At 43.7% G+C, this 26,292-nt stretch overlaps 1 protein-coding gene across 32 annotated transcripts in view; it reads left to right on the top strand.

The window, feature by feature from the left end:
* LOC106577193 (calcium-activated potassium channel subunit alpha-1) overlaps positions 1-26,292 on the top strand; it is a 383,781-nt gene that overhangs the window by 320,354 nt on the left and 37,135 nt on the right. For 18 of the 32 annotated variants that reach the window (XM_045701020.1, XM_045701017.1, XM_045701015.1 and 15 more), the window contains 2 exons: positions 19,403-19,496; positions 25,375-25,498. In XM_045701020.1, coding sequence (XP_045556976.1) covers positions 19,403-19,496; positions 25,375-25,498 — 218 coding nt within the window. Of the gene's footprint in view, positions 1-1,586; positions 1,761-19,402; positions 19,497-25,371; positions 25,499-26,292 lie in introns of all 32 variants that reach the window. The other 14 variants (XM_045701002.1, XM_014155064.2, XM_014155063.2 and 11 more) reach the window with 3 other exon arrangements.

Here is a 26,292-nt window from a genome sequence, read left to right as displayed (position 1 = left end):
TGTTTGCACCTGACAGGACTGGTTGGCTGTCAGTTTTCTTGTTTTTTGTATAGTGTTCACGTTGTTCTATTAAAACACTAATGATGAACACATCCTCCGCTGCGTATTGTTCCACCTTTTCTGACGATGACTTCTCTGTTTCATCTGACGACGAAGACAGCCGTTACAAACCACTAGGCTACCTGCCGCCCCTCTACAGACAATTCCTTTGTTGCTTTGTCATTATGGGGTATTGTGTGTAGATTGATGAGGGATTAAAACATTTTTTTACATTTTAGAATAAGGCTGTAAGGTAACAAAATGTGGAAAAAGTCAAGGCATCTGAATACTTTCCTAATGCACTGTACATGCACACCACTCTCAAGCCTCTCTGGAGGAGTGCTGCTGTAGTGAAACTCTTGTCCTGCTAGCATGGAATGGCCTGGCCAGTCTAGCCAGTAGATTAGTGTGATGAATCCTTGACCACGGCTGCTGCAGCTGCATGAGGGGATACAGGTACGTGATCCACACCTTTAGCCGGACGGATAGAGGATGTTATGATCTGTTATGTTCTGAATGAAACATTATATGTCTGTATGAGGTTTGCTGCTGAAGACATTGTCCATGCTACTCTCTGGCCCTGAATGACCCCCCCCCAATTCCCCTCTATCCCCTCCTCCCTTTACCCCACTGTCATATTTGCCTTTCTACCTGTTATGGCATTTTCAGCCTTAGGACACAGCTTGACCCTTGACCCTGAGACCATTTTGACTAGCCAAATTGGACTACAGCTTTCAAATTGTTAAAAAGTTTATTGATCAAAAAAAGACTTTGGGATGAAATTGAAAGAACTTCATTTGACCATGGTAATATATTGCACACAATTCTCACTGCAGTTTGGCACTCTTGCTGTATATGAAGCACCCTAATATTTTAGGCAGGGGTTGGATCCAAAATTATTTTCCGATCATTTTGTTTGTCAAATCAACATAGTTTTTACATTTATCTCATTAATTTACTCCACCAATTATCAAGGATAGAGAAGCTACAGAACAGGTAGATGTTTACATGTTTCATTGGTCATATAAATGCAGGTGCGACTGAAATTTCAATGGTGGGGAGAGAGCGAGAAAGATGGGTGGACATAAAGGGGGCTTGGCTTGAAGCGCTAAACATCATGACGTGAATTGTAATGTGTTTAGTTTATTACTAGCATCAGAACTTCACTGATAACAGAATTATATACTAGACATGAAAACAATTTTCGGAATAAAAATAACACTTCTCAAGATTTAAAAATAATGGTTCTGTTCCGGAATACTAGAGATGACTTTCGTTTTCGGTTCTGTTTCTGTTCCTTGAAAATTGTTGGTCTTTTATGGTTTATTTTGTGTTTCCTGAACCGGTTCCAACCCCTGATTGTAGGTGCCCTTTACTGGTCTTTTTTTGGGGCTCAAGCCTGCGTGAGCTGGCATCTAAGGCTTTGCATTTATTATCTTATTGTCTCCTTTATGGAGTAACCTTCTGGCTTCCCTGGATGACTATTTCACCTTTTGCCATTAACCTGCTGCTTTTCCTCTTCCTCTCATCCCAAAACATGACTGTAGCCAAGATGTCCGCCTACAAACAAATGAAACTGGCATGTTGTTTTGATTGCGGCCGTTCAGAGCGAGACTGCTCTTGCATGTCAGGCAGTGTACATAGTAACATGGACACCCTACAGAGGGCCTACCCACTCTCCTCTGTCTCTGTTCATGATTGCGCAACCACTTTACGTGCCTGTAAGTTACACCGCCCAACACATGCTGTTACATGTCTATTCTGTGTGTGTACCATGTAACTTTGTGCTTCATCCGTAACGTTGTCCATGGGGCGTGCTTCCATAGTTGCTGTTGCGCTGTCTAATGCTTTTTTAAATGTATTTGTGATGATTGTTTTTTGATTTTGAGTAGTATTTATTATGATATTTTCTGTGGGTTGTATTGGGTGGCAGTGACGGTGTTGCTTTGTGGTGCTGCTCTACTGTAGCTGTTAGCTCTGTGGCTAGCACCTGCTACATCCGTCAACCACTCGTGTGGATACTGCTATTAGACAGTTGGTGTTTGGTGTGTTATATTCTTTCTAATACTGTATATTATCTATAATTATGATGAAGAAAAATGTGACTTTGTTGAAGGGATGATGTATTTCTGTTTATTTGTGTTGTTGTTGTTGTTTTGTCTTGCTTTGTTTATGAAGGCATCACAAGCCTTTAGAGGAACCTTCTTGCTAACTGTGTTTCTGTTCTGTTCCTGATCATTTTATTTCACGCACACAGGACTGACTTGTGCAGGGACGAGAGCCATGTTCATCAACTGATATTCATATATAATATGTAGCATATCCAGTGGGCTTTATCTTACTACTAAACAAGATGACATCATCATACACAACGGGAAGCCAATGACGGCAATGGCAAAAGAGGAGAGTTTTCATTCAAAAAAAAAAAAAAGTACAGTGACTGTTGAATTTTTAAGAATCCGAAAGTATATTTTTATTCCATTGTTTGCTAGCTGGTCAGCTAGCACACGCTCATTGACCACCATTGAAAACATTGCAAACGCTAGTTAACTAGCTAGCCAGTTAATATAACTTGTATTCTCCATATGTACACTACCGGTCAAAAGTATTAGAACACCTACTCATAGAATAATAGTGAAGACATCAAAACTATGGAATAACACATATTGAATCATGTAGTAACCCACATTTTTTTAAACAAATCAAAATATATTTTATATTTGAGATTTTTCAAAGTAGCCACCCTTTGCCTTGACGACAGCTTTGCACACTCTTGGCATTCTCTCAACCAGCTTCACCTGGAATGCATTTCCAACAGTCTTGAAGGAGTTCCCACATATGCTGAGCACTTGTTGGCTGCTTTTCCTTCACTCTGCAGTCCAACTCATCCCAAACCATCTCAATTTGGTTGAGGTCAGGGGATTGGGGAGGCCAGGTCATCTGATGCAGCACTCCATCACTCTCCTTCTTGGTAAAATAACCCTTACACAGCCAGGAGGTGTGTTGGGTCATTGTCCTGTTGAAAAACAAATTATAGTCCCACTAAGCCCAAACCAGATGAGATGGCGTATCGCTGCAGAATGCTGTGGTAGCTATGCTGGGCAAGTGTGCCTTGAATTCTAAATAAATCGCAGACAGTGTCACCAGCAAAGCACTCCCATACCATCACATCTCCTCCAACATGCTTTACGATGGGAAATACACATGTGGAGATCATCCGTTCATCCATACCATATCTCACGAAGACACGGCGGTTGGAACCAAAAATCTCCAACTTGGACTCCAGACAAAAGGACAAATTTCCACTGGTCTAATGTTCATTGCTCGTGTTTCTTGGCCCAAGCAAGTCTCTTCTTCTTATTGGTGTCCTTTAGTATTGGTTTCATGCAGCAATTCGACCATGAAGGCCTGATTTACGTGGTCTCCTCTGAACTGTTGATGTTGAGATGTGTCTGTTTCTTGAACTCAGAGGATAAGTTAATTAGAGGCTGGTAACTCTAATAAACTTAACCTCTGCAGCAGAGGTAACTCTGCGTCTTACATTCCTGTGGCGGTCCTCATGAGAGCCAGTTTCATCATAGCGCTTGATGGTTTTTGCGACTGCACTTGAAGAAACTTTCAAAGGTCTTGAAATTTTCCGTATTGACTGACCTTCATGTCTTAAAGTAATGATGGACTGTCATTTCTCTTTGCTTATTTGAGCTGTTCTTACCATAATATGAACTTAGCCCTATTTGGTAAAAAACATCTTCTGTATACCCCCCTACCTTGTCACAACACAACTGATTGCCTCAAATGCATTAAGAAGGAAAGAAATTCCACATATACATTTTTAACAAGGCACACCTGTTAATTGAAATGTATTCCAGGTGACTACCTCGTGAAGCTGGTTGAGAGAATGCCAAGAGTGTGCCAAGCTTTCAAGGCAAAGGGCTATTTGAAGAATCTCAAATATAAAACTTTTTTGGTTACTACATGATTCCATATGTGTGATGTCTTCACTATTATTCAACAATGTGGAAAATAGTAAAAATAAAGAAAAGCCCTTGAATGAGTAGGAGTTCTAAAACTGTTGACCGGTAGTACATATTAACTAGCTTAGGAGTATAACTCACATCTGCTTTTGACATCAGGATACGATTTGAGTACTGGTTATCTCCAAAATTGGTTAGTAGCTTTGACTGTATGTTGAGAGTTCATTCAGAGCCTGTTGCTAGCCACCGTACAAACTTAATTTTACCAGGTTTCCATGAAGCAATTCTAATGACAGTCCACCACAACATACCAGAGAGTTTTCTGATTAGCAAGGGGTAGGTAGTCTGTGTTTAAAAAAACACAGTTTGAGATCGTTGTGGGTTTTCTCCATTGGTGTCCATGGGAAATTGGACTTCCCAGGAAAACCAGGGGGGTGGGTCTTAGCGATTTATTGGCTCTTCACAATATCACACCCTCTTTTGTGGCCACGCCCTGTTGCGTATGATGCAATTTTGCTGACTGTACCTTTAAAGTTTCTCAGTGTTTACATCCTCATTGCCAGACTTCCACCACGTTTCTCTTCAAGGTTCTCACCGTGGCTTATTACATGATTATATGTGATTATAGGACTCTTGTCTGAGTATTGTGGTATGTAGTTGTTGATTGTGTATCTCTCTTCATTATTATAGGAAATGGGTTAATCTTCCAATGAGAAAACAATGAATATGATGAGTGTTTAGTTCTTTGCATATACTTTTCCAGTTACCTTCTGATTGTGACCCTCAGCCATGTTACTCATCCAGCCCCAACCAGCCAACAGATAGGGATTGAGGGAGCTAGCTACTCCACACGATTAATAGAAAGAACTCCTGCTCTCTTTTCCCAGACTTGATCTTTGTCCCATCAAATGACTTCCTCCTCTTCCTCAGTAATTAGGAACCCAGGAAAACATGTTCCGTTTCCTTAAAGGGATAGGTCACTGTTTTAAATTGTAGCTTATTTGACATTTACCAAGGGTGTTGTTCTTTCATCCAAATTTTTACGTGTGTTAGTTGGTTATTTGGCAACATCCAGATTGCTAGTGGAAACAGATTAAACCAGTGAGCAGTGCATTCAAAAGCGTGGGAACTTAGCCCTCTGTTGCTCCTCTATTCCCATCTGATTTCCTCCTCAGCATTCTCCCACCATCTGTGAGTGAGCTCAGATTAGATTAGTGTCAACCGGCTGATGTTGAGTTTGGTTTTTCCTCTTGTAGGTTGGTGGGCCACTACTCTCCGTCTGCACCTATAGCTGGCCATTAGGGAAGTTACTGATCTCTCTCCTCCGTCAGCCCCTCCTAGGATTTCAGGGAATCTTCCTGCCTTGGATTTCTTCTTGTTCTCTTTGAAGGGGAAATCTGCACTTGCTTCAACCATTTTTGGACTTATAAATTAATGATATGTACCCATTGATTCTTGAAGAATATAACTTACCTCATGAGTTTAGTTCAACTCTCGGCCACCATCAGCTCCGTCTATGAATTTGCAAGTGGTTACATTTCTCCAGCCCCATCCCTCAGCTTTTTATCAAAAGGGGTGAAAACGCTTTGTTATTGTTTCAACCGCAGATTTCCCCGTTTTACTCTGGAGAGAGAGAATAGGGTTGCAATGTCTGTTAGGGATCGCAATCATTGGATTTTCTCTCTGTCTTTATATCTGTATTTCAGAGTGGATAGGATGTCTCTGATAGGATGTCTCTGATCACGACTTCATTCACATCTGAAATGGATTTTCCTCTCTGGATAACTGGTTTCTTTTTGGATAGTGTTTTCTTATTTATTTACTATATCTGCGAGGCACTTCACGCCATATGTTATTAACATGTTACATTTTGACCACACGTTATGCAGAGTTGTTTGCCAATTGAAATATACATGAACGGGGAAATAGTAGACATGTGAAACGCATAGCTGTGTCTAAATCTGAAGTGGTTGTGCTTCTTCCTTAGTAAGAGAAGTGATTCAGCTAGAAGGGGAGCCTTGTGGAGGTCATCTTTTGGACACACTGTTTTTGATCTCTCAGGGTATTGTTTGTCCCAGCTTACACTTTTTCTGGGGACCATCTGGGGTTCGGGCCTGGAGTGAGGCCTGGAGACTGGGCCCGGAGGCTGGGCCCGGAGGCTGAGCCTGGACCTGCTGGGGCTGGGGCAGGGGTTAGGGTCAGGAGAAGGGGTTTGGACCTGGAGCTGGGTCTGTGTGCTGTGAGCAAGTCTGGGTCTTACTTACGGTTGAAGGGAGGTGTGTATGTGTGTATGTGTGTATGTGTGTGTGTGTGTGTGTGTGTGTGTGTGTGTGTGTGTGTGTGTGTGTGTGTGTGTGTGTGTGTGTGTGTGTGTGTGTGTCAGCAGCAGGCGTTCCTTATCCAGCCTGACGTGGAAATTATGTTTGCATTTTCATTTCTCTGGCCCTGCTGGTGCATCACCGAAACCTGCTCTGACAGCTCCTGTCCACCAGGCAAGCTTGGTTCCCCCCTCTCCCAACCGTGTTCCTCTGTCGCGCTACCCCTCAGACGCTAGCCGGTTAGCCTGCCGCCTCTGCGGACGCGGGCAGATCGATAGCGACAGATGCCAGAGCCAGCGAGGGTCCCTGTTTGAGGGTGTGTGTCACAGGGCAGCCCTGGGCCTTCACTGTGACCTTTACTGTTGAAGACAGAACAGAGCAGGGAGGGATAATATAGCTAGCTAGCTCACTGTCTGACTCATCCCAAATAGGACCCTATTCCCAATATAATAGGACTCTATTCCCTCTATAATAGCACCCTATTCCCTATATAATAGCACCCTATTCCCTATATAATAGCACCCTATTCCCTATATAAAAGCACCCTATTCCCTATATAGTAGCACCTTATTCCCTGTATAATAGCGCCCTATTCCCTATATAATAGCACCCTATATAATAGCACCCTTTTCCCTATATAATAGCACTCTATTTCCTATATAATTGGACCCTATTCCCTATAATAGCACCCTATTCCCTATTTAATAGGACCATATTCCCTATATAATAGGACCCTATTCCTTATATAAAACCACCCTATTCCTTATATAGCGCCCTATTGCTTGAGCTCCTGAGTGGCGCACTGGTCCAAGGCACTGCATCTCAGCGTAAGAGGCGTCACTACAGTCCCTGGTTTGATTCCAGGCTGTATCATATCCAGCCGTGATTGGGAATCCCATAGGGTGGCACACAATTGGCCCAGCGTCGTCCTGGTTTGGCCGGGGTAGGCCGTCATTATAAATAAGAATTTGTTCTTAACTGACTTGCCTAGTTAAATAAAGGTTAAATAAAAAGAAATATAGTAGGACCTTATTCCTTATATATTACGCATTACTTTAGGCCAGAGCCCTCTCTTGTATCCTTCATACAAATAACTATATCCAATTTCTCTCTTGTATTCCTCTTTGAACTGTGAAATAGCCGACTCAAACGGCTGACTCAGAATGACACAGTGGCCGTGTTTGAATACCCATACTAGTGTACTACATTCTTAAACTGCATACAATGTACTCATCATCACATTCTATTTAGCACGTACTGTTTAGTAAAAAGTATGCAGTATGCCACGGCCGCAACGCAGTAGAGGCTCCTGATTGACTGAATAGAATAGGAATTGAGTTATAGGCCTACTCAGGCTGGTTGTAGCCAGACTATCACATTCTACCTAATGGAGTTATAGGCCTACTCAGGCTGGTTGTAGCCAGACTATCACATTCTACCTAATGGAGTTATTGGTCTACTCAGGCTGGTTGTAGCCAGACTATCACATTCTACCTAATGGAGTTATTGGTCTACTCAGGCTGGTTGTAGCCAGACTATCACATTCTACCTAATGGAGTTATAGGCCTACTCAGGCTGGTTGTAGCCAGACTATCACATTCACGCTATACTGTAGCCCATATAGCCAACCTATGATATTTAAAAAGGTCTAAAGACAGAAACAGAACATTTGGTTCCATTTCAACATATTTATTAGTGAAACCAAAGTGCTGTAACATTTATAAGTTAACTCAAATAGCCAAGTACACATGCCAACACTTTCAAATGTTCAAATCTAGAGCACAGAAAAATGTGGACAGGCAGGCGCATCGCAAATTCAGAACCGCTGGACAGCAACATAATAAACTAAAGCACTGATCATTGGGAAAGAGATCAGAATGACTGCTATGGCTTGATCCATCAATTAAATAATAAAAAGGTAGCCTAAAAAACTAAAACAATCCATATGTTCAAATCAAAAGGCCTGATTTACATGACATCAATAACGCACACAGCCACATCCCGAATCCCCGGTGCCGACACATTCAGAAATCAAAAGATGGTTTAGTATTTTGTTTAAAAGCTCTGACAAAAACCAAGAGAACACAAAACACTTTTCAAAGAGGTAACATAAATCCACTTTGGGGGCTACATGTTTTCAAAGATGTAGCCTATGATGCGATACTGGTGATCATTTTAAGGAGAACAAAAACGACTTAGCCTACATTTAAACACCACCGCAGAAGATTCAATACTTGGCATCTTCCCAATTAAGTAGCCTAGTTTAGTTGTTTGGCTACTTGAAGAGAACTAGGGCCTGTCACTCGCACCTCTTCCAATGCATTGTGGAATAGTGCACATCAAATTCTACTGATTTAGGAGCTGAAATTAGTATAACATCCTGGCATTTAAACCGTGCTTGATTTTTGAAAATTCAGATCCTGCTGAGAAGGCATCATGCATGATTGCTTTGTTTCACGTTATTGGTTCATTTCCCTTTTCAAAATGTTGCATACTTATTTTTTTTCGCATACTCAATCAGTCTGCTATTTAGGACGCAGGTACTGTATGGGCATTCAGACACAGCCACTAACTATGGTGTGTTAGGGTTGCTCCGGTCCAGACGGTGCGTTATCGGGAGGTATGGGTAGACGTTTGTGTGACTGTCTCTCTGGTTGGGTTTGGTATGTGTTCTGTTCAGTCTGTAGTCTCGGCTCATCCGTTCTGTATTGAATACTCTACCCTGGAAGCTTAGCCCTGACCCTTTTGATGAAGCTCCACAAAACCCTCTTGATAGCGCCACCCACCCTAACCCTGATCGATCAATCAATCAATGATTGGGTTAGTTTCAATGTAAGGGGAACAACTTCAACACATTGCTGATTTACTTGTGAAGTGGTGCTTAACTGCGAGTTCAGTTCAGCTCATCTGAAAAGGATTCCTAACCATGAAAGAGGCTTTTGATATCGTCCCACAGTTTTGTTTCATTTTCCAGAAGCACAGCGTTATCCCCTCCTTTGTTTTACCTAGCTCTCTCTGTGCCCATTCAATCTATCACTCTCATTCTCCTCATTCACCCCATCCATCGCCGTTTTGCACTGTTCTCTCCATTCAGCTCACATTTTGCGCCACAACCGATGTGCTTCAAAATAGTGCTAATTCATTGTCTAACAATTTTCTTTTTACATCTGTCTGGGATGTCTGTCTCTGTCCATCTCCCTCATCATGATCATCACCACTCTCTTCCTCCATGTAACCTGTCATTTGTCTCTTGCACTTTTCCTCAGCCAAATATAAGTATAATGGATATGTCAGATCACGTAAGTGTGTTTCTCTGTCCCTACCCATTCTTGCTTCTGCGATCACCCCTCCCAACCCAACCCCCCCACCCAAACCCCTCCTTGTGTTTAAACCTGTACTAGTCCCCCCCCCCAAGTATTAATACAATGCTTTGGTTTGGTTTCCCCCTTTAGTTGTAGAATGCAAAGCTACCATCTTTAAGTCTCTTCTGTACATGATGTGAATTGATACAGAGGCCCTTGACAATAATAACAGAGTTTGTCCACAGATTGTCCACAACGATGATGTGTAAATTAATCTCATTGCCTGGCGTGTTATAAGCCCCCCTCCCTTCTCACATCAGAAATACATACAGTGCCTTCGGAAAGTATTCAGACCCTTTGACTTTTTCCACATTTTGTTACGTTACAACCTTATGCACAATGCACAAATATTTTTTTTTTATCATCAATCTACACACAATACCACATAATGACAAAGCAAAAACAGTTTTTTTGAAGTGTATGCAAATGTATTAAAAATAAAAAACAGAAATACCTTATTTACATAAGTATTCAGACCCTTTGCTATGAGACTCACCATTGAGCTCAGGTGCATCCTGTTTCCATTGATCATCGTTGAGATGTTTCTACAAATTGTTTGGAGTCCACATGTGGAAAATTCAATTGATTGGACATGACTTGAAAAGGCACACACCTGTCTATATAAGGTCCCACAGTTGACAGTGCATGTCAAACCATGAGGTCGAAGGAATTGTCCGTAGAGCTCCGAGACACAGATCTGGGGAAGGATAGCAAAACATTTCTGCAGCGTTAAAGGTCCCCAAGAACACCATGGCCTCCATCATTCTTAAATGAGTGAAGTTTGGAACCACCAAGACTCTTCCTAGAGCTGGTCGCCTGGCCAAACTGAGCAGTCGGGGGAGAAAGGCCTTGGTCAGGGAGGTGGCCAAGAACCCAATGGTCACTCTGACAGAGCTCTAGATTTCCTCTGTGGAGATGGGAGAACCTTCCAGAAGGACAACCATCTCTGCAGCACTCCACTAATCAGGCCTTTATGGTAGAGTGGCCAGACAGAAGCCACTCCTCAGTAAAAGGCACATGACAGCCCGCTTGGAGTTTTCCAAAAGGGCACCTAAAGACTCTCAGACCATGAGAAACAAGATTCTCTGGTGTGATGAAACCAATATTGAACTCTTTGGCCTGAATGCTAAGTGTCATGTCTGGAGGAAACCTGGCACCATCTCTACGGTGAAGCATGGTGGTGGTAGCATCATGCTGTGGGGATGTTTTTCAGCGGCAGGGACTGGGAGACTAGTCAGGATCGAGGCAAAGATGAACGGAGCAAAGTACAGAGAGATCCTTGATGAAAACCCACTCCAGAGCGCTCAGGACCTCAGACTGGGACGACGGTTCACCTTCCAACAGGACAACGACCCTAAGCACACAGCAAAAACATTTACATTACATTTACATTTACATTTAAGTCATTTAGCAGACGCTCTTATCCAGAGCGACTTACAAATTGGTGCATTCACCTTATGATATCCAGTGGAACAACCACTTTACAATAGTGCATCTAAATCTTTTAAGGGGGGGTTAGAAGGATTACTTTATCCTATCCTAGGTATTCCTTAAAGAGGTGGGGTTTCAGGTGTCTCCGGAAGGTGGTGATTGACTCCGCTGTCCTGGCGTCGTGAGGGAGCTTGTTCCACCATTGGAGTGCCAGAGCAGCGAACAGTTTTGACTGGGCTGAGCGGGAACTGTGCTTCCTCAGAGGTAGGGGGGCCAGCAGGCCAGAGGTGGATGAACGCAGTGCCCTTGTTTGGGTGTAGGGCCTGATCAGAGCCTGAAGGTATGGAGGTGCCGTTCCCTTCACAGCTCCGTAGGCAATCACCATGGTCTTGTAGCGGATGCGAGCATCAACTGGAAGCCAGTGGAGAGAGCGGAGGAGCGGGGTGACGTGAGAGAACTTGGGAAGGTTGAACACCAGACGGGCTGCGGCGTTCTGGATGAGTTGTAGGGGTTTAATGGCACAGGCAGGGAGCCCAGCCAACAGCGAGTTGCAGTAATCCAGACGGGAGATGACAAGTGCCTGGATTAGGACCTGCGCCGCTTCCTGTGTGAGGCAGGGTCGTACTCTGCGAATGTTGTAGAGCATGAACCTACAGGATCGGGTCACCGCCTTGATGTTAGTGGAGAACGACAGGGTGTTGTCCAGGATCACGCCAAGGTTCTTAGCACTCTGGGAGGAGGACACAAGGGAGTTGTCAACCGTGATGGCGAGATCATGGAACGGGCAGTCCTTCCCCGGGAGGAAGAGCAGCTCCGTCTTGCCGAGGTTCAGCTTGAGGTGGTGATCCGTCATCCACACTGATATGTCTGACAGACATGCAGAGATGCGATTCGCCGCCTGGTTATCAGAAGGGGGAAAGGAGAAGATTAATTGTGTGTCGTCTGCATAGCAATGATAGGAGAGACCATGTGAGGATATGACAGAGCCAAGTGACTTGGTGTATAGCGAGAATAGGAGAGGGCCTAGAACAGAGCCCTGGGGGACACCAGTGGTGAGAGCGCATGGTGCGGAGACAGATTCTCGCCACGCCACCTGGTAGGAGCGACCTGTCAGGTAGGACGCAATCCAAGCGTGGGCCGCGCCGGAGATGCCCAACTCGGAGAGGGTGGAGAGGAGGATCTGATGGTTCACAGTATCAAAGGCAGCAGATAGGTCTAGAAGGATGAGAGCAGAGGAGAGAGAGTTAGCTTTAGCAGTGCGGAGAGCCTCCGTGACACAGAGAAGAGCAGTCTCAGTTGAATGCCCAGTCTTGAAACCTGACTGATTAGGATCAAGAAGGTCATTCTGAGAGAGATAGCAGGAGAGCTGGCCAAGGACGGCACGTTCAAGAGTTTTGGAGAGAAAAGAAAGAAGGGATACTGGTCTGTAGTTGTTGACATCAGAGGGATCGAGTGTAGGTTTTTTCAGAAGGGGTGCAACTCTCGCTCTCTTGAAGACGGAAGGGACGTAGCCAGCGGTCAAGGATGAGTTGATGAGCGAGGTGAGGTAGGGGAGAAGGTCTCCGGAAATGGTCTGGAGAAGAGAGGAGGGGATAGGGTCAAGTGGGCAGGTTGTTGGGCGGCCGGCCGGCCATCACAAGACGCGAGATTTCATCTGGAGAGAGAGGGGAGAAAGAGGTCAAAGCACAGGGTAGGGCAGTGTGAGCAGGACCAGCAGTGTCGTTTGACTTAGCAAACGAGGATCGGATATCGTCAACCTTCTTTTCAAAATGGTTGACGAAGTCATCCGCAGAGAGGGAGGAGGGGGGGGAGGGGGAGGAGGATTCAGGAGGGAGGAGAAGGTAGCAAAGAGCTTCCTAGGGTTAGAGGCAGATGCTTGGAATTTAGAGTGGTAGAAAGTGGCTTTAGCAGCAGAGAAAAACAACGCATGAGTGGCTTCGGGACAAGTCTCTGAATGTCCTTGAGTGGCCCAGCCAGAGCCAGGCCTTGAACCCAATCGAACATCTCTGAAGAGACCTGAAAATAGCTGTGCAGCAACGCTCCCCATCCAACTTGAGCTTGAGAGGATCTGCAGAGAATAATGGGAGAAACTCCCCAAATACAGGTGTACCAAGCTTGTAGCGTCATACCCAAGAAGACTCGAGGCTGTAGTTGCTGTCAAAAGTACTGAGTAAAGGGTCTGAATACTTATGTAAATGTAATATTTCAGTTTTTTATTTTTAATAAATTAGCAAACATTTTGAAAAACCTGGTTTTGCTTTGTCGTTATGGGGAATTGTGCATAGATTAATGAGGGAAAAAACAATTTCTCAAATTTTAGAATAAGGCTGTAACCCAACAAAATGTGGAAAAAGTTGAGGGATCTGAATACATTCCGAAGGCCCTGTAGATAACGTCACTATCTTCTAGGTGACCTAGCTAATTCAGTACCTAACTGTACATATCCTTTCATATACTTAACACATATTTGCAGCAAATGACTTAAGATCTATGCTCTGTTCTTGATGACGTTGTGTTCAGCTCAGTAAGGTTGTGTTTGTGTTGTGCTGCGTCGAGCAGCAGAGGGTGCTACAACACCAGGAAAAACGGGAAGTCAAAAAGAGACCGGTGTTCGGTTCAAAGCAGATTGCAATTTAGGTAAATCTCTCTAAGTATAGCGTTGACCAAATGTACTCATTTCAATCTTGTTTCATATAGATAATGTGAATGTTAATTGTAAATGCTTTTTGTTTGTTATAATGTGGTTTTCATTTTTTTTTTTATCCTACAGTTTAATAACCATTTCAGATGCTTACTGTATAATACACAGCTTTCTGTGTTTGTCATAACTACATAGGGTACTGTATGATACATAACAAAAATAACTGTTATGATAAAAATAACAAAATTAATTAGAATAAAATAATCCAATACTAGTAATACAAGTAGTACAAAAGAATACATAATGTTACACAGCAAATAATACCCAAACATACTATGATACCAACGTAGTACCCAGCACTGGTAGGCCTAATACTAATACACAAATCAAACTTAGCTCAGATACAATAAACAAACAACAGTATCCTCTCCACTGTCCCGTCCTGTCTCTGATTTGCATAGGACCCTGATGGGGGCTTGCATGCGTGATGGCCCCATCTAATCATTAGCATTTCTGGTAGGGACAGTGCCCTGGGCTGTTCTGAGTGCACAGTGGACCTGCCAGGGTGTGTGAGTGCGCTCGAACACTGCGCGTGTTTGACAAGGGACAGATGAATCCAGGAGCTATCGGTGGCGCTCTGTAAATCAAGGAGGCAGCTGACAGCTGGGATAAACCTCTGTTTAGTGCTCCGGGGGAGGGGGACCGGCCAAAACCATGACACACAGCAACCAAACAACCTACTTTATCGTAATATGTAATACCATACATTGTGGTAGAGATGAGGTTCCACTGTGGAGAGGTTTGGAACATGATTTGGCCTGGGTATTTACAGACTGTGTTACTGCTGTCTTCTAACACGGCACTGTAGCACAACGGAGCAAGGGAGAGAAAACAAGATGTTTATTGTTTATTAGGAATGAAAAAAGAAATGTAATATTTAGGTGTCATCGTCAATTACCGAGAAAATTACTGCTTTCAAGTACAGGACCCTTCTCAAACCTCACGTCATTATCAAGTGGGAAAGAAATGGTCCAACAATGAAAATCACATACATTTTTCTCATTTAAATATTTAGTAATGCAGGAGAAATTATTAATAATTCATATAACATTGTTTTAATAAGGATTTATTTTGTCTCAGTGTTTATAACTGCGTATGAGCATGTTTACTGTACATGTTTTAAAAAGAAGCAGAAATGTAACATTTATCCTAAAATGTTTGGCCTGCTGAATATAATAAGAAATAGCTTTTTATAACACACAATTTAATATTTCACAGCACAAGATAAATTATAAAGTAAATACCATTGTCTTTCTATCTATCTAGCAACCTCCGTCTCTCCAGCCTTTCTGCCTCACTCTGTTTATTCTCCATTGTTTGACAGTAAAGGATGAAGTTAGATCGTCTTTACAAAACCCATCAATTAAAATCTCCAACTGCACCGCGCCCTCCTCCTGCATCACATCTAACGCCATTCACCCCCAAGCACCACCTCGCCCCTCCCGCCACAAGGACCCCCTGGTCCCCCGGGACGCGGACCCCGCTGTACCCCTCGTTAATAACCGTAAAGGAAGCCTGCTTCCTCCGAGGATGGGGCTGGGGCTCCGCTTCAGTATCTCCGGTCCCAGCAGGGGGGACGGGACCGGCCGGGCCCTGGCCGAACAGAGCAGGCTGAACCGGGCCCGCAGCCTGCCGGTGAAATACCGCTACCACCCCAGTAACGCAGCGCTGCACGACTACAGCAGCAGCAGGGCCTGTAGGTTGCCCCCCTTGGCGAGATGCATCAGTCCCTGTCAGTTCTTAACACTCTGTACTGTCCTGTACTGTCACACTGCGTCCGTCGCCGGCCTTTACTGAGCTGCTACTAGCTGCTGCTAGTTGTAAATACCACCGCCGCCCTCACCACCGCTACTGCTTTGCATGGAAGCAGCTCTCATGCGCTCAGCAATGCAACACCCAGTGCTGTGTGTGTGGCTGCCAAGCTATGGAATAGGACCAGTAGATGACTTTCTACTTCCTGGCTTAGTGATAGATCACATGTAGTCCTTAGCCCATGAAGTCCTTACTGTTTTAGTGCATTTGAATAGGTGCCTTGAGAAGTTTGAGTAGTTTTTATTTGATTTAAATTACATTTGAGTGATGATGTGACAGAATTGCTGCCCTGATCATTCAGACAACAACAGTCTGCTATATCAATCTCAGAGAGACTGTTGTGTAGAAATCAGTTTAGTTTTCAAAGTATTGTAATGTCATTGGTACAGTAACAGTCACACACAAGCTGTGATCTCCATGGCTGCAGTGCAGAACACGTTGTTTCATTGTTGGTGATCTAAATTAGTGTCGTTGTTGTGCGTAAATCCCACCAGCTTTTAACAGAACTGATTGATCACATGGCCAAGGATATGAGACTGGCAAGGCCCAGAGTTATGAGACTGGCTAGGCCCAGAGATATGAGACTGGCTAGGCCCAGAGATATGAGACTAGCTAGGCCCAGAGATATGAGACTAGCTAGGCCCAGAGATATGAGACTGGCTAGGCCCAGAGTTATGAGACTGGCTAGGCCCAGAGATATGAGACTAGCTAGGCCCAGAGATATGAGACTAGCTAGGCCCAGAGATATGAGACTGGCTAGGCCCAGAGTTATGAGACTGGCTAGGCCCAGAGTTATGAGACTAGCTAGGCCCAGAGATATGTGACTGGCTAGGCCCAGAGATATGAGACTGGCTAGGCCCAGAGTTATGAGACTGGCTAGGCCCAGAGATATGAGACTGGCTAGGCCCAGAGCTATGAGACTGGCTAGGCCCAGAGTTATGAGGCTGGCTAGGCCCAGAGATATGAGACTGGCTAGGCCCAGAGTTATGAGACTGGCTAGGCCCAGAGTTATGAGACTGGCTAGGCCCAGAGATATGAGACTGGCTAGGCCCAGGGATATGAGACTGGCTAGGCCCAGAGTTATGAGACTGGCTAGGCCCAGAGTTATGAGACTGGCTAGGCCCAGAGATATGAGACTGGCTAGGCCCAGAGTTATGAGACTGGCTAGGCCCAGAGTTATGAGACTGGCTAGGCCCAGAGATATGAGACTGGCTAGGCCCAGAGTTATGAGACTGGCTAGGCCCAGAGTTATGAGACTGGCTAGGCCCAGAGATATGAGACTGGCTAGGCCCTGAGATATGAGACTGGCTAGGCCCAGAGATATGAGACTGGCTAGGCCCAGAGTTATGAGACTAGCTAGGCCCAGAGATATGAGACTGGCTAGGCCCAGAGATATGAGACTGGCTAGGCCCAGAGATATGAGACTGGATGTATCTACTAACATAGAACAATAAGCCAACAGGAAATAATATTTTATTCTGTGATATTTTCACAAAGTGGATTAGACTAGAGAGCGATGCGGTTGTAAAGTGGAAAGCGCTTTCTTGTGATATTAGCTATTCAGGACATCCACATTTGCAGAGCGGAAATGTCAGAGAATGGCATTTTATTAGGGGGCAAAGCCGCATTTTTATATTTTATTAGTGCAATTAGGTGACAGTCTAGAAGGGATGCTCAGATGGTAATGAAATGTCCTTGGTGCTCGGAGCAGTCAGCGCTTGCAGCTACGCTACATTGATTTGCATTAATATCATGCTGTAGTATTGATTTCTAACCAATGCACTAATACAGGGTTTGAAGTGGCTTTGGCATTTGTGTGCTGTGGAGAATGTGGAGTGAATAAGAAAAGTGCCTGGGTGCCCTGTCTGACTCTGAAAGCCTTTGGAACTCACAGACAGACAGTAGAAAAGTCTGGTCTTAGCTAAACTGAAAGTCTTCAGTAGGTTGCTGGGCCTGGACTTCTCTCTAGCTGGGTTTTTCTCTTAGTCTTCTGTCTGTGTCTGGTTCAGAGAAAAGTTTTAATCTCCTGCAGAGTGAGGAGTATCTGACAGGAAAATGAACGTCTATCAGATCAAGCTAATCTAAAACTTCAGAGTGCTGCCTGACTGTAGAACAAGATTCATTTAATGGGAAATGTCACAATTGTTCAACTTCATATTCATCATCTCCAGCACCCCCCAACATCAGCAAATGTGAAAATGGAGCGTTTCTATGTTTTGTAGTAAAAAAGTGTTTCCAATAACATCATCAACCAATTAGTAGGCAATGGCGGATAGGAGCGTTGGGCCAGTAACCGAAAGGTTGCTGGATCGAATCCCAGAGCTGACAAGGTACAAATCTGTCGTGTTCTGCCCCTGAGCAAGACAGTTGACCCACTGTTCCCCAGGCGCTGAAGATGTTAATGTCGATTAAGGCAGCCCCCCACACCTCTCTGATTCGGAGAGTTTGGATTAAATGCAGAAAACACATTTCATTTAACTGACTAGGTATCCCCCTAGGTATCCCCCTTTCCTTTTTCATGATTGGTTAAAATCACACAATGCACACCGATGTCATCGTAAACACTTATCCTCCTCTATCTGTTTTACTACAAAACATAGAAACACTCCATTTTCACATATGTTGATGTTGGGGTGGTGCTGGAGATGACGAATATGAAGTAGAATTGTTTTGAAATGTTCCTTTTAAAGCTGTGCCCAGCAAGTTTATTGTTTGAAGGTATTTAATACTTCTTATATTGATTATTAATGCATCAACCCCAGTTATTTTTTCATATAGTATATTTCAGCTATTTTAAAGGGATATTTTGAGCTTCATCTAGCTACTGGTAGGTGGTGTGTGCAGAGAACTAGCCATAATGCTAATGCTGGGCTAATGCTAGGCTACTCAATAATTTCCAGTTTGGAGTGCTGGTTGTGCATGTGATTGGCTACTCTGGGATGCTCGTGCAGTCCTGATTGGCTGAGTGCTTGTGGCATGGAGCTTAAGTTAGACCTGTAGAAGAGCCATTGTGCTCTGTAGCTAGGGTTGCAAAATTCCGGTAACTTTCCTAAAATTGGTAGGAGTATTCCGGATTTCCTTCTTATTCCCTCTGGAAAATCTTGGAATTTTGGCAAAGTTACTGGAATTTTGAAACCCTATCCATAGCTAGAGCAGGAACGATGGGGTGAGGGCCTGCCTCATTAGTCATCCATTCAAAACAACCAAACTGCACAGAACCATCCTCTCTCTCTGTCTCTCTCTCTCTCTCTCTCTCTCTCTGTCATTGATTATGTCCACGATGCCCTGTTGACAATGACAGTCCGTCCTAGTCACATGGCTGTATTGGCTGGCCTAGGGAAGCATGGGCACACTGATGCAGACTGCTAGAGGTCCAACCACATGCAGTCTTGACTGGATCTAAAGAGAGATACCAGAGCTAAAGTGATCCAGTACTACTATATAGAACCCAGTCCAGAGGAACTGAACCAAAAGGTTTGGATTTTGACGGAGTAAGCCGATGTCAAGTCTTACTAGGTGGTTTTTCTTTTTCTTTTCTCAAATGGACCTTTGTCCCCCTAATAACTGAGGTGTTCTCTTTCTGTCAGTCTTCTGTCTGACTATGACATGTTGTTTTCTGAGTTTTTTTGTTGTTGTCTGTGTTTATTTTTTTTGCGACAGCTGATTTATTGAGTGTTGGCTTTGGTGTTCTTTGACGTGTCAGTTCCAGCTCACATTAACCTCCCCGTCTGTCCATAGCCTGACACTCTTTGCATGTGTTTGCAGTTGAAGATGAGCACCCGTCAACTCTGTCGCCCAAAAAAAAGCAGCGGAACGGAGGCATGCGAAACTCACCCAACAACTCCCCCAACATGATGAGGTAACATATTGATTTGATGCTTCAAACAGAAAGATAGAAAGGAAGTGAGAGGGTGAGAGGGAGGAGTGGGAGAGAGAAAGCGAGATGGATGGTTGGTGGGAGTGGGGAAGGGGGGAACGAATAAGGAGGAGAGTAAGAAAGTTCAAGTGAGGGGTGAGAGAAGGAGAGAGGGTTAGATGGTGGTGGGATGGTTGGAGGAGGGAGCGAAGAAGCAAGGGAGCCCGAGCACATTAGCGATAGAGGAGAGGGGAACAAAGTGAGAGTAAGAAGGAGGAGAGGACAGCTGGGGTGTTTAGGCTGGCATGCTGTCAGACAGTAGGTAATGACAGAGCTGAAATATTCCTGTCATGAAAGAGCGTCTGTGTGAGGAGGAGTAGCTGTTTGAAAATAAAATGGCTTTAAAGTATCATCTGTCACCCCACCACCCTGCCTTCATCCCCCTTCATCCCCCCTCCGCCCCCTCCCGTCCACATGTAGTCCTTAAACAACGCTGGCACTAACGACACCAGCAACCAATCAGAGTCCTCCCTGTGGTTCCTCTGCCCCGGGGCAGTGCAATCTATTGTGGGACCCCTGCGACTACTGTTTCTGCTACTTAAGGCCATATGTGAGATGTATTATCGCAATCAAAAATTAATTTGCAATATTACCTTCCTTTTATGCTGTCCTCTGGAATTAAATTGCCGTTAATTGACTTTGAAAGATGAAATGGTTTAGGTGTTTGTGCGAAAGGAGAGAGACGTTGGTAGGAACATGACGGCATGAAAAATGCAGAGATAGAGAGAGGGGGGGCTGTCCGATCTGGGTGGCAGGGTGGAAGCACAGTGGTGAAGATGGGTGAAAACATGAACACTCACAGCATAGATCCACTTCTTTCTAAATGAGAGTGATTGTTAGAACCCTGTATCTTACTGTATAAATATACAATAGACATCTCCTAATGGTGCTGTGTACTTTTTGTCATGTGAGTCACAAAGTATTTGGAGCTGAAGAGCATATATTTCCACATGAACTAATATTAGATTTAGAAAAAAGCTATTGTCTTGAAATTGTAAAACATTTTTAAAAGTAAATATGAAAGCGTTCTTAGGGATACAGTAAAAGGCATATGCTTTTCTAAATCATATGATTTTCTTTCAGAAAGAGATTCTTAAACTATCATGAAAAAGAAAACAAGCATGACAATGTATCCATTTGGTTGTTGTTAAATTCAATCTTTAACCGAAAACAACACATTCATTAAAGATTCTATACAACCAAAGTTACCTAATGTTCTCATAGTTTCAAGTTTAAATGTCATGTGCAGAAGTTCAGTGAAATGCCTTTCTTGCTAGCTGTAAACCCAACGATGCAGTAATCAATATCAATGAGTTAGACACACAAAGTGAAAGAAAGATGGTGCTGTTCATTTAATCATTGTATTTTGGTTTATAGGATTTTTTTCTGTGTACTATGTTCTCTGCAAAACTCAATGGAATCCTTTGGTAGGCTTTGTGTGGTAGAGCTGGTTGTTACTAGGGTCCCATTAGGGCATCTTTGAACAGCAGCCAACAGAAGTGCTCTGTATGATTGTATGTACTGCTTGTCTGCTGTACATGTTAGGCTAACCCTCAGTTCTCAACAAAACAAGCAATTAAACGAGCCCTCACACACACGCCCAACCATTAGCCCAAAACAGAGTCCTACCCTTCAGTCTCGTTTGCAAAGAGAGCAGCATTGGAGATGCCCTTGTTTAAAAAGAGCAAACCTCGATAAAAGAAAGAAAAACTGGCACACTTCCAGATAACTGCTAGTTAAGATGGCTGCTAGTTAAGATGGCTGCTAGTTTAGATGGCTGCTAGTTAAGATAACTGCTAGTTAAGATAACTGCTAGTTAAGATAACTGCTAGTTAAGATAGCTGCTAGTTTAGATGGCTGCTAGTTTAGATGGCTGCTAGTTTTTGTTTCTTAACAAAACCTTATTTTTTTTTCTCTCTCTCTCTTTCTCATTCTCTCCTCTGCTGAGGAGATGGTCCCCATTTGCCGTATAATATATGCATCTCCGCTTTGATCTCACAGTGATAATAATTCTTGGGAGTTATTTACTTGGTTTTGAAAATGCTTCAAAGCGGTGTCAAAGTTTCTCTGCTTTAGGGCTGCTTGTGTATTCGGCTGGCTCTTGGGGCTGCGGATGACAGGTCCTCTGTTCTAGATGTAGGCTTTTTCAAGTCATAGCCCTCAGCAAAACATCAAATTACCCAGCGCCGACCACAACGCCCACCTCCCCAGCCCCTTCCCCTCCCCCCCAGCCCCTGTCAATATATGATACCATATATATTAAATACTTACGCTTTACAAGGTGTATTTTATGCACAATGAAAAGTGATTGTTTGAGGTAGCCTTAGGGATACTTTACTCTACAAGGAAGGAGGGGGAAAAACACAGCAGAGAGAGAGAGAGAGAGCGAGTGTATACAATATCAAGTCTGGTTTTTACAGGACTTGCTGCCTGAAGGCCTTTGTAAATAAATAATGATCAACAGATTGACTGTGGGTTTTTGAAAAGCATGTTTTTGTCAGTTTGCATGATGGGGAGAACTTTCAAAGTGAGAGGCTGCCTTCATAGCCTGCTGGAGAGGGATTGGGGGAGCACACCCATCCCAAGCTAGCGACTGCTGAGCGATGCACTGGAATAACTCTGTTTGAAATATACACTGAGGGACGGTTGGAGAGGGACGGATGGAGAGGGGCGGATGGAGAGGGACGGTTGGAGAGGGACGGTTAGAGAGGGACGGTTAGAGAGGGAGGGAGAGAGGGAGTGGGGGTATAGAGAGGGAGAGACGGGGAGGGAGAGAAAGAGGGCAAATTCTCCTTTGTTATGGGCTGTCTTTTATTGCCTAGGTTACTTTGTTGTACAGTTAGGCTTCACCCACAATTTACTTGGCAGAAACTATAGGCCTTTGCTTTAGGCAAGGCAATTAAATGCAAATATATTGCAATGCACAGTAAATTCTCTTTTGATACCATGTCCATTTTCTAGTCGATTTAAATGTTTTGTTTAATATTCTACAAAATATGTTTTTGTACTGGCTAGATATCTGATATCTGAAACTGTTAGTCTGGGAGCCGGCTCAGCCTGTGTAAATACAAAGTATTTCCCAATCCGCCAATTTGACATGTTGAGTGAACGAGCTGTGTTCGCCATAACCTTCGTAGCGTTCTGTTCCATGCGTGAACGACATGCTCCTGTCCGGGAATTAACACCATTCTAACCCTCTTGATGGGTAAGGAGACTAATTGTGCTATACTCAGGACGTCACACATATGTCCCCTGGGCGTGGTGATGCGGACACAAGTGTCATGTCTGTTAACCTCCAGTTCCCCTGATTGGTTCTAGGGTAGAGGAAAGAGAGAGAAAAGGGGAGAGGGGAGGAGCAAAGGAGAGAAAAAGAGAGGTGAGGAATGGAAAGGAGAGGATGAGAGGAGAGGAGGAGAGAGAGGAGATGAGGAGAGAGAGGAGAGGAGGAGAGAGAGAGGAGATGAGAGGAAATAGGAGAGAGGAGATGAGAGGAAATAGGGGAAGGGAGGAGAGGAAATAGGGGAGAGGAGAGGAGAGGGGGAGAGGAGAGAAGGGAGAGAAGAGAGGGGGGAGAGAAGGGAGAGGAGAAGGGAGGAGAGAAAACAGGAAGACAGGAAGACAACAGTCACCGCTGACAGTTGTGTGAAAGATAGCCATATTTGACAGTGGAGGAGGAGGTGCCTGCCTGCCTTCCTGCACCAGTCAGCCCCCGCATGCTCTGATTGAAGTGACAGTGACTCGCGGAGAGTGGCGCAACACGCGGCTCAGAATGAAATATTCCGCCAGGGTGTAAAAGCACTAAACGCTGTCAGAGTTATTAACACCTGCACCAACTGATTTAATCTATCTCCATACAGACAGAGAGGGATGGAGAGAGGGATGAGGGAGGGAGGGAGGGAGGTACAGATAGAGACAAAGAGAGAGAGACACGAAGAGAGAGAGGAATGGGGGTTGGGAACTAATTTACACATTTTTGATGTGATATTTCTTGCAATGAAATGAATGCCAAATGTAGGAGCATCAGAGAGACTTGTCACACAGAGTGCCACTGGTGATCGAACAGAGAGAGCGTGATGGAAGGAGATGTGCTGTATGTCAAACACCCATGATGCTTTCTCACACGTTACTCCAATGCCCCTCAAAAAGAAACACAAAGATGCTGTATGAAGCCATTTCTTACCCTGCTCTTTAATTTGTTCAAGAGACGAGTGTCATAAGTCTTCGACAAATGTGCATGATTTGAACACAAAATACAGTAAAAAACAAAACAAGTTTTCAGGACATCCTAAGGGTTCTTACTTACTTTCAATAACATAGGGCAATGATGCAGACAATAGCTTTGTGAACATGTAAGGCTGGTGTTACACCAAGCAACCTTCATGCAACTGAGTTGCTACTTTATTTCAACTTTGTGCAACTAGTTGCAAGTAACAGCCAATCAAAATGAATGCTTTTATTACATGATCCATTTGAAGGTTCTGAACTCCGGCCCAGTTGTCATGTCAACACAGCTGTCAGTGCTGTATAATTAGATATTGGCATCAGGACTAGTAAAGGTTTATGTACATGCTTTGGCTGTAAATAAATGTATTTCTTAAGTGAACCCAGACCTCTCTCTTACCAGTTTCAACTGAAATTGTTCAACATGAACTCCGTTGATGTTAGCTAGCTAGTTAGCTTAGTTTGTTGTTAGCTTAGTTCGTTGCTAGCTTGGTTAGCTCTTTGCTAGTTTGATTAGAACAGTGCTGGCAATTTCATTTTGGCTAACTAGCTAAATTGTACAGCCAACATTTTGTCTAAATCGATCCTCAATCAATAACCAAGTGTTTGGATGAATAAATCATTTGTGAAATCATGATTTAATGCAGCAGATGGCATTAGGTGAGTTTAGAATTCTCAACCCATATGGAATGATATGACTAAAGCAGCTTCAATTTGATTGGCTGTTGCGTGTTGAATTGTTTTGTGTATCAGAAAGGTTATGAAATTATGTCACTTGCAACTGCAACTAAAATTGTGTGAAAGTTGCATCGTGTGACCCCAGAGTAAGGGTTTCTGAGGTGATACCGACAGAGGGAGCGAATTCCCTGTAGACCCATGGTAGACATCAGAGGGAAGTCTTTGTAGTCCGGCCCCTGGCTCTCAGCTCAAACCCTATTATTCCGTGTTTCTCAATCTTGGGGGACCCCTATGGGGTGCACATTCTAAACAGGTGTATTCATTATGGGATAGTATAAAAATTTGCACGGTAGAATTTCAAATTTAATCAGAATGGGACCACACTATCTGATTCAGAGAAGAAGCTTCGCTCCGCTCTTCCATGGTCAGTGTTAACGTTACAGCTGATAATACTCAGCGGTCCGTCGCTGCGCAACAGCCAGTTTGCTGGTGGCACGCTGCTGATAAATCATTCATGGGCATCAGTTGGGAAAGCAAAATGTGATTGGTTCAAATTCCTGAAATATTTAAAGTCCTTTTGGAGCTTTTACTGTTTGCAGCATCGTGAGCGAGGGGACGGAGCTAAAAGCCCTAAATTGGTGCTCCATTCTCATACCACAAAGTCAGCTTTGTCAGCGGTGACATAGTGGACACTTAGGCCTTGCTCTGTCCCCAATGCTGCTACCAATATCCTTCAACAACTTTCTGATGACTGGGTAGCTGTGGCTTCTAGGGTTAGAGAAGGAAATGATAGTGAGTGATTAGTTTTAGGTTTCAACCAAACCTAGGTAATAATAAAACGCATAAAAACCAAATAGCATCAACTTGACCATGGTGGTCCCCAGCTCATACTGTTGGTTGTTGTGTCGTGTCCCCTCAGCAGGCATGATCCTCTTGTAATCCCTGGGAACGAACAGATGGAGAACATGGACATGAACATGAAGCAGTATGACTCCACAGGAATGTTCCACTGGTGTCCGTCTAAAGAGATCGAGAAGGTCATCCTGGTGAGTGGTCATCTACGTCTCCTTGTAGGGTTGTCATGACATCAGTATAGCCACACCCAGAAGTAGCATGTCAAGCAAACAAAGCATGAAGCAGATTTTATTTCTTGAGGAAAATAGCCACATGTTGTCCCACAGAGTTCCATTTGTTTATTTTCCAAACTATAGCACAAAACGTGACATAAAGACGATTTTTTTAAAATAGTTTATTCTGCTTTATGTTTTTGTTCTTGCCACAGAAAATGTAAGTATGGTAGTATTTTGATACTGGTACCATGACAACCCTCCTGTAGAGTTAACTGAGTTGAACCATGGTTATTAACATCCAGTGTAGGGATACAATACCTATCCATCAATAGATATGGTAGGTGTTGTTCTACAGTACGTGTGACTCCGAAGGGGATTTTCAGTTTGATGATACACACACACATGGATTTTGTATTGTAGATATGTGGTAGTAGAGTAGTGGCCTGAGGGAACATACTTAATGTGTTGTGAAATATGTTATGAAATGTAATGTCATGTAATATTTTAATTTGTATATAACTGCCTAAATGTTGCTGGACCCCAGGAAGAGTAGCTGTTGTCATGGTAGCAGCTAATGGGGATCCATAATAAATACAAAGATACTAGACTTTTCCAAATCATGTACATGTTCACACTGTTTTTAGCTGTTTAGGATGAGGAATATTATTAGAGTTGGCCATTTAGTATTTGCACTGATTGGGCCGAGAATAAAGTATTGTTGAGGTTTGGTAGGTTCTAAAGAAACGCTTTCCCTCACATAGCAGTAACAA

The sequence above is a fragment of the Salmo salar genome, chromosome ssa18, assembly GCF_905237065.1.
Source record: "Salmo salar chromosome ssa18, Ssal_v3.1, whole genome shotgun sequence".
In the NCBI taxonomy this organism is placed as follows: Eukaryota; Metazoa; Chordata; class Actinopteri; order Salmoniformes; family Salmonidae; genus Salmo; species Salmo salar.
Note: the sequence above shows the minus strand (reverse complement) of the source record. Positions and strands in the feature narration are given on the sequence as shown.